General features: G+C 45.6%; 4 protein-coding genes across 7 annotated transcripts in view; 1 reads left to right on the top strand and 3 right to left on the bottom strand.

The window, feature by feature from the left end:
- The window catches only part of ippk (inositol 1,3,4,5,6-pentakisphosphate 2-kinase), a 7,440-nt gene extending 3,982 nt beyond the window's left edge, over positions 1 to 3,458 (bottom strand). The window contains exons 1-5 of one of the 2 annotated variants that reach the window (XM_077603937.1): positions 3,016 to 3,458; positions 1,605 to 1,664; positions 1,426 to 1,521; positions 256 to 322; positions 42 to 166 (exon numbers count right to left, since the gene is read on the bottom strand). In XM_077603937.1, coding sequence (XP_077460063.1) covers positions 42 to 166; positions 256 to 322; positions 1,426 to 1,521; positions 1,605 to 1,664; positions 3,016 to 3,096 — 429 coding nt within the window. In that variant the 5' untranslated portion in view covers positions 3,097 to 3,458. The remainder of the gene's footprint in view (positions 1 to 41; positions 167 to 255; positions 323 to 1,425; positions 1,522 to 1,604; positions 1,665 to 3,015) is intronic. The other variant, XM_077603936.1, reaches the window with a different exon arrangement.
- LOC144075306 (uncharacterized) overlaps positions 1 to 15,605 on the bottom strand; it is a 98,328-nt gene that overhangs the window by 10,353 nt on the left and 72,370 nt on the right. The window lies entirely within an intron of this gene.
- rbbp5 (retinoblastoma binding protein 5) lies at positions 4,299 to 12,013 on the bottom strand. Of its 3 annotated transcripts, none has more exons than XM_077603161.1 (14): positions 11,866 to 12,013; positions 10,512 to 10,537; positions 10,268 to 10,440; positions 10,035 to 10,175; positions 9,451 to 9,613; positions 8,494 to 8,603; positions 8,239 to 8,358; positions 8,017 to 8,170; positions 7,874 to 7,945; positions 7,670 to 7,787; positions 7,511 to 7,580; positions 7,110 to 7,345; positions 5,770 to 6,036; positions 4,299 to 4,479 (listed from the first exon to the last, which is right to left on the bottom strand). In XM_077603161.1, the coding sequence occupies exons 1-14, from the start codon at positions 11,882 to 11,884 to the stop codon at positions 4,424 to 4,426; spliced, it is 1,725 nt and encodes a 574-aa protein (XP_077459287.1). In that variant the 5' UTR covers positions 11,885 to 12,013; the 3' UTR covers positions 4,299 to 4,423. The 3 variants fall into 3 exon arrangements, with proteins under 3 accessions (XP_077459287.1, XP_077459288.1, XP_077459286.1); XM_077603162.1 differs by having other exon boundaries at positions 5,959 to 6,036; XM_077603160.1 differs by lacking the exon at positions 4,299 to 4,479 and having other exon boundaries at positions 5,078 to 6,036.
- Positions 12,818 to 15,203, top strand: LOC144075786 (transmembrane protein 263). Its single transcript, XM_077603163.1, has 3 exons — positions 12,818 to 13,162; positions 13,800 to 13,872; positions 14,022 to 15,203. The coding sequence occupies exons 1-3, from the start codon at positions 13,154 to 13,156 to the stop codon at positions 14,309 to 14,311; spliced, it is 372 nt and encodes a 123-aa protein (XP_077459289.1). The 5' UTR covers positions 12,818 to 13,153; the 3' UTR covers positions 14,312 to 15,203.

Below are 15,605 nucleotides of genomic sequence, written 5' to 3'. Positions count from 1 at the left end.
CGGGGGTCGCCGACCACGACTCGGGACGGCGCCCGGGTTACCTTGATTTCCACGCAGAGCGGCGGGAGGCGCGGCGAGAGCGCCAGGAGCCGGCTGGGCCGCGTCAGGTCGGGCAGACACAGGGCGCAGCCGCTGTAGATGTCCATCACCTTATCCCGCCGCCACGCTAGATGGGAGAGGGGGGGGACGGTTGCGGGTCAGAGGTCATTCATCATCTATGGTCGACGCCACGGGCGAATTTGATCGGCGTCCTACCGGGTCGCTGGCGTTGGACTTTGATGGACAGCTGACGGACGAACTCCAGCGGCAGCTTGACCACTTCCTGCAGAGAGGCGCAAAAGTGGTTTGTGCCCAAGAGGTGGCGCTCTCCTCGTACTTTGGGCCGGCAAGCGGCACAAAAGGCGGATTGTGGAAAGGCGTCAGCTTCTTATCGGCTTTATGCAAACAATATCGCCTTTCATCTGCCGAGGACGTCGGGTCAGCTGAGCGGACGGCGTCCGCGCGCCCGCCGTCAGCTGAGTCGACGGCATCCGCACGACCCTTGTTCCAACTTTTCCATCTTTTTTTTCCACATCCTTTCTCACCACGAAAGCACAGCATGACCGTTTTCTGATCTTTTTTCCTATATATATGTTTTTGGGTGAGTACAATATGGCTATATTCCTAAATAATATTTCAATTGTGGGCCAAGTTCTGATATCTGAAAAGCTCCAGTGTTTGTATTTAATCAATAAATGCTGCTAGGAAGTGGATTTTAACCCATTTTTGTGCAATTTTTGCCGTTTCGCGTATGGACGTATTGACGTTCATCGCTGTCTTTTTACCGGGGAAATGATACTCTGGGCCCGGTTCTGATGTCTAAAAATCTCCAGTATTTGTATTTAATCAATAAATGCTGTTTTCGGCTGGATTTTGCCGCATTTTCGGGCAATGTTTGCCGTTTCGCCATTGACGTTCGTCGCTTTCTTTTCCCGGGAAAACCACCCCCCGGCCCGGTTGTAATGTCTGAAAAGCTGCAGTATTTGCATTTAATCATTAAATTCTGCTCCGAATTGGATTTTACCCATTGAAGGCGCTATGAGAAAATGCACGGACCGCCACTGCATTCCGCTTTGAATCATTTGTAAGCCACGCGCTCGCTAGCGAGCTAGCAGCCGTCGTAGGACGGCAAAGAGAAGCTCATTTTGGGGGTGACGCCATCTTCCAGTGGGCGTCCCAGAACAAAAGACCACCACTCTCACTTCTTTGGAGATCTAAAATACGGCGTGCTATCATTTGAGTTATTTTTAACTTTGGACTGGCTGCCCGAGGCTAAATATTTGCATTTGGTGGTTACGGCGAAGGCGAGCGAAGCAATTTCCTTCCTTTGATACGTGCGTGCGTGCGGATGTTGCACGAGTGCGTGCGCGTGTGTTCGTGTCTTACGCCGCCACGGATGAACTGGTCGCCCAGCAGGGCGCTCATCACGTTGGAGCCAAAGTCCACGATGTTCTGGATGTGGCGATAGGCCTGCTCAGCCGTCTGAAAGACAAACCAAGGTTGGCGGGTGAGTCTGGGAGGAGCAAAAAACACCCGCCCCCCCCAAAAAAGAAGAAAACGCTTACTTGCGGCGGGTTTTCCGAGTCCTCGGCGGGATACTTGAGCAGGCGCAGGACTTTGGACAGCTGCGGACAACAAACGGAGCAGACAATCGAACGTTGTCCCAATTCTCATTTTGAGTGAGATTTGAAATCCATCCCCACCCCCTTTTCTTTCTTTTTTTGACAAAGACTGCAAAAATGGAAAGCGGTTGTCTAAATAAAGAATAAATCAAGACCAAGCGAATGTGAAACGCCGGCCTGCCGACAACGGAATAACGAGCCGAGGTTATTGCGGCCTTGTTATTGGTTTTGTTTTGACAAACATTTTTCCGTCAAAGTCGTGTCGGCGCACGCGCTTCAAAGACACGCCTGGCGTATCCGGCTAATAGACATAAGAGGTTTGGCAAGGAAAATGCATTCCTTCACTCTGTAAGACCTTTGTTTTGTTTGTTTACTGCCAATGACAGCAATGGACCGCCAACCCATTTGGATTTTTTTTCCAATTCAGACATGTAGAACATTACAGAACAGTAATTATAAGCCGATTAACCCGTAAACGTGGGTGAAAACTAATTTCACTATGTCTGCTTTTAACAGACACGGCTCAGGTTTGAATACCTTCACAGATCAACTGAATCAACCAACTTATTAGCTATCTATTTATGTCTAAAATGACTTTCCTATTTCTGCATCCTCACCCCTTGCTACTGTGACAACGAAATTTCCCGAATACGGGATGAATAAAGTTATCCAATCCAATCAATCAATTCCATTCAAAAGGTATGATGATATCAATTGTCCCATTGCCACGAAAGTATATTGAAAACATGCCAATGACTACGGTTAAACGCCGCAATTAAGCACGATGACACAAGCGTTAGATCCCGTGCAAGAGTAACCGCAATTCATTTGGTCCAATTCACCTTTTGAAAAAAATCGTCGCCCAGCCCTAATGAGAACGTGCCGTGCCTCCGTCCTCACTTGTTGCTCAACGTTGGCATGCTCGGACCGGTCCCGCTGCCACTCCCACTCCCACTGCCACTACCTCCAAGGGATTGGCGGACGGACGAGTGTCCCTGAACGCACCGTTTCGTCTCGGTCCAGCCGGCTGGCACCGGACCGTGGAGCACCTTCGGGATGCTCCGTGGATTAACGTCCCCCCCCCCCCCCCCCCAGCCGCCACTCACCCCCCACCCTCCTTCGACTAGCGCGTACACACTGGACGTGACGATTATTCGCTAGGTTTTGTAGCATTTCGACGCGTACCCATTGAATAGTAGCACAAGTCGCTCGAGTGGTTCCGAACAAACCGCGTGACACCGCCACCAAAGAAGACGTTCCCCCGGTGTCAGTAAAGCGGCCGAAGGTGAAAGAAAGTGTCACCCGGCAGAGCCCCGTAGCCTAATTCGCCTCCTTGTTAGCCTAGCCGACTCACCTGTACGTGGGCGACGACCAGACTCTTGTTGCCCTCGCCGTGGTAGAGCCAGTCGTTCTCGTCCATCTTGTCCACCTCCATGGCGGCCCACGGCCGACGGCTGGCTGGCTCGCTGGCTAGCCGTCGGGGAGTTGAAGGGCTCCCTCGCTAACCGCGGCCGAGTCCTTCAACTAGTTGCCAACTCCGAGCGGTTAGCGGCGCATTCGCACACCGACCGACGACTTTTGGCGACACCCTGCCGACTAGCGGTGTCGAGCACGCGCCGGCTTCCGGTTACGCCTTCAAACTAAAGGACACGTTACGTTGACGTAGGGTTCGTTGACGATAAATCTCGTGTCTTCATCTTCTCGCACGGTCCCAAAGAATCGCAAGAAAAATATTGGTAATGCACTAAAAGGCGTGGAGGGTAAGGCGCCAGCTATTTTATGACGACTGCCTTCATTTTGTTAGACATTTTGAAGCGGCAGTTTAGCGCTTCCGCTTTTACACAAAGGGCAAGCGAGATAGCTTGACGCCGTTCTAGATTGACAAAATGACTAGCGAATCACGACACTTGTAACCAGGGAGTCATCTGATTGGCCGCGGCGTTGCGAATGAACGGATCTTCCGTATTTTTCCGGGTTTTTTTTGTCTTAATCCGCAAGTGGAAAAGTCTCGTTGATCATATGATCGATGAGTAACGTTCCGCCACGAGCGAGAGAAAACTTTATGTAATTGTTCATAATTACGATATATATAACTGTCAGGGAAAAACAGTTATCGGAACTCATTCATTCTTATTTATTTATTTAACACTATCACGAATCAGTGTTGTTCTGCACGTAAAGTGGACAAGGGTCGAAATTTGAGTTTAAAAATGGCTCATAAAATTGATGTGTCAAAACAAACAATCCAATTACGTATTTTACTGATAAGTGGTGGACATGGCAGGCAACGTGCCATTTTCTTTTGCGGGTTTGTGCGCCCTCCAGTGGAATAAAGGGGAAGTGCACCTTGATGACAGGTGACAAGTAGTGACGTCGAGTTAGTAACTCATTCATTGCCTGCGCCTGACTAGCATAGACGTCCGTTCCAGTGGAATATATTGCAGTGCCATTGACGGCGATACACGTCCAACCCATTTTCCACCACTTCAAATTGGACATCTACAGCTATCAAGTGTTTTTTTATGTATATATTTTCTTTTTTTTGCTTCGAGGCCCTCCCAGTTATTTATTTTTTGTTAAATCATTCATTATTATTATTTTGAGACCCCCCGTGTCCGACACAAGTTGAACAATTAGTTCCATTTGAAAATCCAAACAGTTTTAATATGTATAAAAACAACAACAACAACCAAGCGCATTCACACTCTCTCACACACACACACTTCCATCCAGTTGAAGGACGCGAGAGTCCGAAGACGACGTCACTCTACGCCTCCAATGTCGTGCTGTTTGTACGGCTGCTGAGCCAGCAGTGTCCCTGGAAAAGAGAATGATCTCTTATAAAACTTTTCTTATATTTAAGAAATATCAATTTTTCTTAATAAATAAAAAAAAAACGCAAATATTGTATTAAATTGATTTTAAGAGTTCATTCACTTGAAATAAATACATGGGAAAACATATTCTTTAAATTGATGTCGAGAGCATTTAAATAAAAGACCCTAACCTTATTGTGTTTTTGTATTTATATCCATAAAGTGGTACCTCGTGATACAACATGCTCGTGGTCCGACGAAAATTTTGATTGAATAATTCGCTCGCGATACAATTAAAATTTCGAGATGCGAGCAAGCCAGGTAATAATAATAATCGATACAAGAGCAAACAGTCCATCGATAGCAAACGTGAGGGTGGAGGCGTGGCAAACTGCTAACCCGGAAAACCAAGGTAACAAAAGATTAAGACAAAACTAGAATTCAGTTTTGTGTAAAGTTACAATAAACGTATGTTTGAGTGTCTCTGTATATATTTATCCAAGTTAATTTAAATTTGTTTGTTTGTTTACGAGTGCCGTGGATAAAGTCCCCCCATAGAACCCCCCCTCCGCCTCCATGTGTGTCATTGTCTCTCCCCTCCGTGAAATGCGTCTAATTTTACATCTATTAAACACATTTTATTACTATTAAACCACTAGTTATGTGTTACTTTGTTAATAGATGGCGAATTAGAAGAAATAAAACATTTTTTCCAATCCAATATCCTGTTTTGGGTGTTTTTTCAAAGGGTTGGAACCAATTCATTTGTTTTCAATTCATTTCAATGGGAAACGTCCGCTAGAGTTACGAAAAGCTCGACATACGATCTCAGTCTCGGAACAGATTACGATCGTATGTCGAGGTACCACTGTATGTATCTATTTAAAAAACAACATTCTCGTTGCCTGACAAAAATATAGAAACGCCTTGGTAAATATTCTGTGGGAAATCAATGTTAGAGTTGCAGATGATGTTCATTGAGCAATAGACTAAGATCCAACCCCCTCCCCCACCAAAGCCACGTTCAAGAACAAGCATTTGTTAAGATGGCGTTAGTCTACCGAAGGGCGGGAGGGAAAGGACAGAAAGGAAGCGGCAGCACACCGAAAATGGCCAAAGGAGCGAGGCGGGTTGTGGGGGAGAGCGGAGGGAGAGCGGAGGGAGCAATGGGGGGCCGGCAAGCGGGAAGCGGACGTGCGGCCGGCACACGCCGAGCTTAGTGGAGCAGAAGGACCGGCATCGGCATCGGCACGGTGGGCCCCGTCGGTATTTGCAAAGGCACGCTTGCTTACCTGTGGCCAGGCCCCCCTCTGCCCTGCCCTTGATCGCTCCGCCTCCTGCTCCGCCTCCTCCTCCGCCTCCTCCTCCGCCTCCTCCTCCGCCCGGCGGCCCCGAAGCGGCCAGGACGTCCAAGGCGAAGGAGGGCCGCTCGCCCCCCCTGTAGTAGGGCTTGGGCCTGAAGGGGAAATCTTTGTCTTTACCTTTGGAGCCCTTGGGACGGCCCGCCGCCTTCTTCTTGGACTTGCTGTCGCCCTTCACGCCCAGCAGGGGATGCACCTCTGCCGGACAGACGGGACAAAACGGTTTCCAACTAGCATAACGTTTCCTTAGCGTCCAGTGTAGGATAAGTAGCATTTTGTTTAGATCAAGGGTGTCAGACTCGGGGTTGGTTCGCGGAACGCTTTAACGTCAACTTGATTTCACGTGGGCCGGACCATTTTAGATATAATATTTAGATTTTTTTTTAATAAGTGGATTAAAAGAACTGGATTAAAAGCCCTGAATATTCATTTTTTTACAGATCTAAAACAATGTATATTTTAAGCTTTTTTTAAAATATATTTTTAGATTTTACAAAATGACTTTTGAACTAAAAACAGAAAAAATGGATTTTTAGATTTTAGATTTCACGTGGGCCGGACCATTTTAGATATAAAATTTAGATATTTTTTTAATAAATAGATTAAAACAACTGTATTAAAAGACCTGAATATTCATTTTTTTACAGATCTAAAACAATGTTTATTTTAGCTTTTTTTATATATATTTTTAGATTTTACAAAATGATTTTTGAAGTAAAAACAGAACAAATGGATTAAAAAATGACAATTATGGATTTAAAAGGGGAAAAATCAGGAAATGTAATATACATCTATACTCTTCATTTGAATTTGATCCTAAAACAGAAAGTTGGCACTCATCATTTACTTTAACGTCAACTTGATTTCACATGGGCCGGACCATTTTAGATATAATATTTAGATTTTTTTTTATAAATGGATTAAAAGAACTGGATTAAAAGCCCTGAATATTCCGTTTTTATAGATCTAAAACAATGTTAATTTTAGCTTTTTTTATATATTTTTTTAGATTTTACAAAATGATTTTTGAACTAAAAACAGAGAAAAAAATGGATTAAAAAATGACAATTATGGATTTAAAAGGGGGAAAATCAGGAAATCTAATATACATCTATACTCTTCATTTTAATTTGATCCTAAAACAGAACGTCAGCACTCATGATTGACTTTCCCGGGCCACACAAAATGATGCGGCGGGCCAGATTTGGCCCCCGGGCCACCACTTTGACACGTGGTTTAGATTAAAATGAGCATGTTGCGTTAAAGCTCACCGTCATCCGGCACTCCCTGCAGTTCGATGTTGGTCGTGCGCGCCTTCTTCTTGGCCGGCCCTCCCTCGGACGACGGTGGCCGCTGTTTTTTGTCGCCCAGGGCCTGCGCCTCCTCGCCGGCCCCCGCCTGAGGCGTGGCGTCCGGAGGGGGGCCGAAGGGGTTCTCCTCGGGGTCCTCCACTTCCGGGGCGATGGGAAGGTACAACAGAGCTTTGTAGTCTTCCAGCTCCTCGTCGCTGTGGGAAACAATTACAAAGTTGGCAAAAAAAGAAAAACATGACTGTATCATCATGTGTTCAAGAGCAGCCATGTTGGTAGGGGCGACATTCCCCTCAAAGTCATTTGATTTGACGGCAGAAGGACGATCTGGTGCCTAAGGCATTTGAAAGCGACTAGCCCACCTGCTGCAAAAAGCCACGATGGGATCCACGGTGGTGACGTCCACCTCCTCGTCCTCGGCCGCGTCCGCCCCTGTCGGGGATGCACGGTCAGAAGCGGTCAGCGTTTTGGCGGGGTTGACGCGCGAGTGGTCGCAGACAGGCAGGCAGGCGGGCACGTACCCGTCTGCTCCGGCTCGCTCTTATCCTCGTCCTCGATGTCGAATTCCGACTCCCGTTCCTCGTACTCCACGTTCTCATCCAGCTCTTTGAAGTCCGGGGCAAAGGCGCTCCAATTTTCCTGAAGAAACAAATGACACGTTTGTAAAATGTCAATTAAAAATGGACTCATTCCCTTTTGACACGGGACGGGTTGTCGGTACCGACCACTTGGTTCTGGGCCCAGATGGACACCACTCCGCTGGAGATGGACGCGATGATGGGCCGCACGGGATGCCACTGGACGGAAAAGGACGCCGTATTAATAATAATACGAAAATCCCCAAATAAGAAGACGTGGCGGTCCTCACGGCCACGTCCAGCAGCAGCTCCCCCCTGGTCCCGTGGAGGATCTTGACCAGGTTCCCCACGCTCTTCTCCCAGATGTAGAGGGCGTGCTGGCGCGCCGAGCCGGCCACGATGTACTCGCCGTCCCCGGAGAAGCAGCAGCGCTTCCACGGGGTTCTGCGCCGTGGAAAGGAAAGGAAATTAGGACGGGCGGTCGGCGGAGGTGTCGCGGGGGACGGACGCGCCTGTTGACCAGGTCCTGGAGCTTCTGCATGGGCTCCGGCTCGCCGTCGCGGCCGCAGGTTAGAATCTCCCGCCCGTCGTACACGCGGATGATGCGGTCCGCCGTGTTGATGAGGAAGCAGCTGTCCCGGCGGAAGAGAAAAGGAACGCCTTCTTAGTTATTCTTCACTCCAGTCCATCGTTCAGTTGTAATTGCATATTGGTAAGCTTTATTTTTTAAAGGTATCGATCAGCAGAATTTCCATACGTTTATTTACCTTCCCTTGCGTGCAAATTCGATGGATTTGATGGCGGTGGTGTTGCTGGTGCCGGTGGTGACTCGGAAGGACGCCACCAGGTCCTGAGTAAAGGTGTTCAGCACCAGGATCTGCCGTGGGAAAACCACATCAGCGCGGTACATGGTCGATTGGTCGCCGGTCTTTTGGTCGCCCGGAAGGTTATTGATAATTACCATTTAAATCGTTGCTCAAATTCCCTAAATACAAACTGCGAATGACTATGTAGTCATACTTAATGCCCTATTAATGATTAGGCTAAAGAAAAGCTCCAAATTTCCCGGACTTTCATTGTTTTTTGTTGGAGAACTTGTTAAGACCCTGACTGAACTGACGTGGCTTCTTAAAGGGACAACGCATGTACATACAAACTCTTCTACACTCACACGTGGGCTCAGTGAAACTGCTCATGGCCATTGTTGGCTTTGATTCATGCGAAGACCGTCTTGTTTTACCTTGTTTTGTCGGCGGTCTTTTGGTCGCCCGGAAGGTTATTGATAATTACCATTGAAATCGTGGCTCAAATTCCCTAAATACAAACTGCGAATTACTATTTATTCATACTTAATGCCGTATTAATTGTTAGGCTAAAGAAAAGCTCCAAATTTCCCGGACTTTGATTGTTTTTTTGTTGGAGAACTTGTTAAGACCCTGACTGAACTGACGGAGCTTCTTAAAGGGACAAGTCATGTACATACAAACTCTTATTATACACTCACATGTCGGCTCAGTGAAACTGCTCGTGGCCATTGTTGGCTTTGATTGATGCGTAGACCATCTTGTTTTACCTTGTTTTGTCGCCGGTCTTTTGGTCGCCCCTTGTCACGGTCCGGGCAACCAAAAGACTGCGACCAAAATACCGGCGACCAATCGACCGCACACGCATCAGCGCCGGCGCCCGACAGCGAACGGCCGCCGGGGGACGGCGCCCAGGCCCACCTTTCCTTTGGCGTTCCCGGTGTAGATGAAGTCGCCCCGCCGGTCGAAGGCCGCCACCACGTTGAGGTCCGAGTCGTCGTCCACGGGCAGGACCACGTGTTTGGAGTCGGACAGGGTCAGGAGCACCGGCGCCGACTTCATGGGGCAAACTAGCACTTTGTCCCTATGGGAGAAAAAAAATGGTGGCTCATTGTTCCCTTTTCATCATTTTATTTCAATCAAATAATTTTTTTTTCTCGCTATTTACCTTTGTTGTTGGTTTTTTAAATTTCACGAAAAGAAATGAGTCAAGGTTTGTTTTTCCATTTTAAAACTTCAGATAAAAATCAATTTTAGGTAGCTCTTAGATAAACAAATTTTACTGAGTTGTTAAAAAATACAACAAATAGAACATATTTACTATTTGGTTTCTGAATTAAAAAATAACAAAAGGATACATTTAAGTGTTTTAAAATAAGGACCTTCACTGTTCTTCCACTTTTTCAACTAAAACAATATTGGTTTTCTCTTTTTTAATTTTTTAACTTGTTCGTAAGTAGGGGAGTGTCTGTACTCAATTAAGAATGTGGGTTTAGGGCACTCACATATCTCTCGGGTGGCACTGCAGCTTCAGGATGGGCGACGGGAAGCGGAAGCGCTGATCGCAGTCGCCCGTCAGCACGTCCCACTGCGATACGATGTTGTCCGTCGACGCGCTCACCAGCTTGTGGCCGTCTCGACTCCAACTGGACGCATCGAATCATTTCATTGTCCAAAACAAATGACGAGGAGAAGGCACCCGAGCGGACCAGCGCTTTCCATGGAATTCCAGTCTCACCACAAGGAACAGACGGGATGTATGTGCGCGCTGATAATCTTTGCGATGCCGCGGGTGAGGAAATCCCAGATGACGATGCGGCCGTCGTTGCAGCCCACCGCCAGCAGGGTCCCCCAGCGGTTGAAGGTGCAGGTGAGCGCCATGCTGATGCAGTCCAGCGTGCCATCGGCCTCCTGGCAAAACAAACGGGAACTCAGACCCGAGCACCCGCGCCTACGCTAGCGCCAGACGGAAGATGTTTTACCTCTGGGTAGTTTTGCCCAAAAGACTCTGCGAGAGGAAGAACATGGAGGTCAGCATTAAGATTCTCAACAGGGTTCCATTTGGTGGCGTACGATGATCTGACGATATATTTTTGCTATCGCGATTTGAGACGGGCTATTTTTGTCCATATCGGACAGCACTAATTTCAATCGCTACATTAGTCAAAGTACACTATTGAAAAAGAATCAATTCATGGGAAATAATATCGTCTGAGTAAATTGTAAAACAAGAACAACAATGCACAAATCAATATTATAGGCCAGGGGAAGGGAACCTATGGCTCGGGAGCCACATGTGGCTCTTTTGATGGTTGCATATGGCTCTGAGCTAAAATATGGAAACCGGTGGTGAGAGAGCCGAGTCCCGAATGCACCAATAGGAACGTCACGTCGGCACTGTGGCATTGCCTTTTTTTTTCTTCATTAGAGTCTTCTGCATCTATTCTCTCATTGATACTCATTGATATTCATTGATTAGCAACAGCGTAACAATGTTTTCAAAAGAATTCAAAGACTTTTTGTACTTTAAAAGTGGTAAAATGACTAAAAAAATGGCACATTTTCATGTATTTTGACTTTTAAATTGTGAGTATGGCTCTCAGGGAATAACATTTTTTTTAACAAAAAAATGATTATAAGGCGCTGGGGTAGCGTCAATGCCATAATACCAACGTAACGCTCCTATTCCTGCGCTTTCTCACCAGCAGTTTCCATAGTTTACCTCATAGGTTAGTGGAGAGCCATATGCACCCATCAAAAGAGCCATATGTGGCTCCCGAGCCATAGGTTCCCTACCCCTGGTTTAGAAAAATCCCCTATTCACTCAATGTTAAATAATAGGTTACCGGCTAAATAGCCCCTGGGACTATTTGACCGGTTACCGGCTAAGGAGCCACTGCCAATATTATAAACAGAACGTAGTCGTAAAGTAAAATGTCAATGTCAGTCACTATCAAAAACAACAAAAGAAGGAAATAGCTTCTAAACTAGTTGACCATAATTTCAAATCATCATTTTATTTTCCACTTTGTTCCTGTATAACCTAAATCACGCGAGATTTAAAATATCCTAAATTTAATTGAATGATTTTGACCTGTTTTGGATGCGAAAACAGGCGAGCCTAACGTTACTATTGCGGTGCACGCTCCGTTTGCATTTATAACCCATCATTTTAAATATTTTTCAAGTAGCTGAGTAGTTGAATTAATCATATGGCCAAGAGTCAATACATTCTGGAAATAGCAAATGTATCGTATAACGCCATATACCGGACAAGGCTAGCTCAAAATGCTAACAACAACATACACATGGTAATAACGGGTTTTTGTTCATTACCGAGCAGTTCAAGATTCATTGTTGGCCGAACGAGGCTCCAACGATCTCGAATAAGATGAATTTAATGATGATTTATTTTCAATTTCCAGCCGATATATTCACTTGAGTTGTTTCTGCCCGCCGAGTCTTCCGCAAGGACCCCAAACAATGTGACCACGAATATGCCTAATTTTAACTAAGATTTTATTACTCATTTAGTTTCAAGGACATTAAAACCAAAAATTAATGCAACAACAAACAAAAATATGCCTCCTTCTAAAGACACAAAAAGATTCACTGCATCAAGTTAAGATTTCATTTGAAACACAACTTGTTTTCCTTTGATTTCCTCCACTTCATTTTCACCCGTCAAACCTGCGACATTCTTTTTCCATATTTCAATAACTATGAAGTCTCATTGTGCAATCGATGTAAAAATGTAAAGAATTTAGGAGAAGTAATTTGGCCAAAATAATGAATATGCTTGGGGAGGGAGGCAAAGTTAGTGGATTTGTTACATAACATGAAACATAATTTGCCAGTTGTGTGTCAATCAAAGTCACTTCCAACGTCATCCCGTTGCGCTTGACCTTTGACCCATTTCTATATGCTGATTTTTATTGCTTCGCTCTGGATATGACCGCCTCTCTTCTGGTGATTTGATGTGGGGTATCCGGAGTTGGATCCTTGCGGATATGGACTTGCAACGCCCCCAATTCATCTTTTGTCCTTCACAATTAAGGCAAAACAAAAAGTCGTGCCTGTTCTTGGGCCACAATTGATATATTATTTATTTAAAATCAGTTTTATTTAGACAAACGTCGATATATTGTCGACATTCCAGTTTAAATAGTAATCATATGATAATAAATATACAACAATAACAATAATAAAACAATAGCGAAAGTGTTTTTATTTTATTTTGAAAGGGCTAGCCGGAGCTACCCAGCGCCTGTGTGCCAAGACGTACGCGTGAACGTCTAAGTGCGGGGCGCCACGTCGGCAAAGTGCAGAAGAAGAGAACAGGACGTGACGAGCCGTAGAAGAAGAAGCAGTACAAGAGCGGCGGTGCGTGCGTGGCGCTGCCCGCGAAACGAAGCCAGTTTGCGGGGAGGGAGGCTTAGACGAGGCCCCGCCACCTTGACGAGCTCCGGAGAGGCCCGAGCAGCAACGCCAAACAGACAAGAAGGCCGACCAGTGTGAGCCTTTTCCCGCTGGGAGTTCGTCGTTCGAGCCGGTGGTTGCTCGGAAGCTCAACGACAAACAGTGTCAAGTTTCTCCTACGCCAGCCAGGTGCGACGCAAGCACGATGGTTAAGGTAGAAAAAGGCTCATTCTCGTAAACCTTTCATCATACTCAAGTACTTTTCCTCTTTATAATTGTGTCGAATGAATTTTTCCAGCATTTTCATTTTTTTCGTCCCCTCCTATTTTATCTAATCAATGTTGTATGCAAATATTTTAGGATTTTGTTTAGTAATAGTGAAAATTATACTTTAACTGTTTTCTTTCTAAGTACTTTACATTATTTTCAAGTGTATTTTTCTCTCAAAGCCTCCACTTTTCTTTGTTATATTGCATATTTTTAGAAGGTACTTTGAAGTATAGTTTTCAACTGTTAATGCATTGACTGCGCTAGACGTCAAATCCATTTTAACGGGGATGACTGGCATGATCAAGTTTTGCAGTTGCATTCTCAGCTCATTGAAATCGTTACATATGTTTAAAAAATGGTTTATAAACTCATGGCGTTGTGAACAGTTAACATGAAAAAAATAATGTATAAATGTGTCTTGAGGCAAAATATGCAAATTACTTTGAAAATGCATGACTTTTCACGGCAAACTACACGACCCACAATGCAACAGGCCTGCTCAGTGATTTGGGGGATGGCAGTGTTGCGCATGTATTTTAACCAGCATGTTTGTGGCTAAACATGCTTTTTTTCCCTCCCAGAATGTGAATGAGGTGAACACGGACCCCCCGGCCGGGAGCCCCCTGGCCTCGGAGCAGACGGAGCCCGCCAACGGTAAGCCGCCACGGGGCCGGTCCTCCGGGGGTCACCGGAGCCTGAGGGGGGGACGTGGTGGGCGCAATATGTCTCGCCTGCTCCTATTGCATGCAATTGGCTGTTGAATATTGTTTCGGCATTAATCCTCCTCTCCTGTCGCCGAGCAGATTCTCCCAAAGACCACGCGGCGGCGGCGGCGGCACAGCCCGGCATGGTGTGGCGGGTCACCGGCGGCCTCTTCAACGTCACCAAAGGCGTGGTGGGCGCGGCCGTGGGAGGCGTTGCCTGGGTGGGCGGCAAGAGCCTGGAGATCACCAAGAGCGCCGTCAACGCCGTCCCCGGCGCCGGCCTGGTCAAGGGTGGCGTGTCCGCCGTGGCGGGGGGCGTGTCCTCGGTGGGCTCCTCCGTGGCTAACAAGGTCCCCTTCGTCGCCAAGAGAAAGGACAAAGCGGAGTGACTGAAGGAGGTCCGGCAAAGACTGCGAAATCCGGCGGACGGGAGGATCCGTCCTTAGCGCTCTCGTTTCGTGCCCTTTCCAATATACGGACCGTTTGTCTTCGATTTCAATCGTCGCTCTCAATTTCACGCCAAAGGAGAGATTTGTTAGACATATATATATAATGATGTGTTGGGTTGGACCACGCTGTGAGAAGGGGAGGGGTCAAAAATTCCAAATGAGCAGTCATTCAATGGACAAAAATGTTGTTGTTTTGCAAGGGGCCACAAATCCTAGAACAAAAAAATCAGGTGAAATTTAAAAAAAAATACATTTATTTCTCTTGAAAAACAATTTCCCTGAAGTATATTTTTTGGGTGGGGGGATTACTTCCAAACTCTCAAATTTAGAAACAGTCACATCCCTTAAGAAAAAAAAATAGTAAAAAAAAAACATTTTTTAAACCCTGTCCATATAGTTTATCTTATTACATAAAAAGTCATTTTTTTCCTGACATAAATTAGCCTTAGGAAAGTCCATTTTGTACAAAATTCCATATACAAAAATGACTTTTTGCCTTCCAAATTGAAACTTGTCCTCGTAACACTTTAGTGTGGCCTTAAAATGCCTACAAAAAATATGAAGCTGTACACAAGAACCAGACATGACCTGAGCTGTCTTTTTCTTATTGAAATGCTCTCTGCATTATTCTAGTATATATTTAAAAAAAGAAAAGTGCCTGATGAATCAGTAGAAGCAGAAGTATACATGTACAACTTTTGCTGTCTTGATATTTTGTGACATTTCAAGCTGAAAGCGCAACACGCCAAGTTGTTGCCATGGGACTCAAATGTATGAATCTGACATTTCTGTGTGTTTACGATATATCAATAAAGTACTTTTTAAAGGAAAATGCAGCAAATGTCTCACATCAATTTATTTGCCAGACATTTATCTCACAGGCCACCCTTGATGGGGCTAGATGTTCATTCAACTTTGGCTGGGCGGAACAAGTGGACGTCCGTCACCGTCAATGGCACTGAAATTTCAGCTTTTTCAGTCGGTTCCTAGTTTAGGTGAATTAGGCGTCCATTGTTGTCAATGGCAGACAGTGAGTAACTTGAATGATAGTGTTTTGGTCTATGTGATACAAAATTGGAGTTTAATTTAAAAAAATTAAAAAATATTAGTTAATTTACTGCGTCTCAGACAGTTCAAAAAGCTGTCTGGTTAAAATAGATTATAATTTAAACAGCAGTTTCAAACAACATGAGCCTTTGACTTTCCTGGTATATTTTGTAATAGCTTCGTTTCA

This window comes from Stigmatopora argus, chromosome 6 (genome assembly GCF_051989625.1).
Source record: "Stigmatopora argus isolate UIUO_Sarg chromosome 6, RoL_Sarg_1.0, whole genome shotgun sequence".
Lineage (NCBI taxonomy): Eukaryota > Metazoa > Chordata > Actinopteri > Syngnathiformes > Syngnathidae > Stigmatopora > Stigmatopora argus.
Note: the sequence above shows the minus strand (reverse complement) of the source record. Positions and strands in the feature narration are given on the sequence as shown.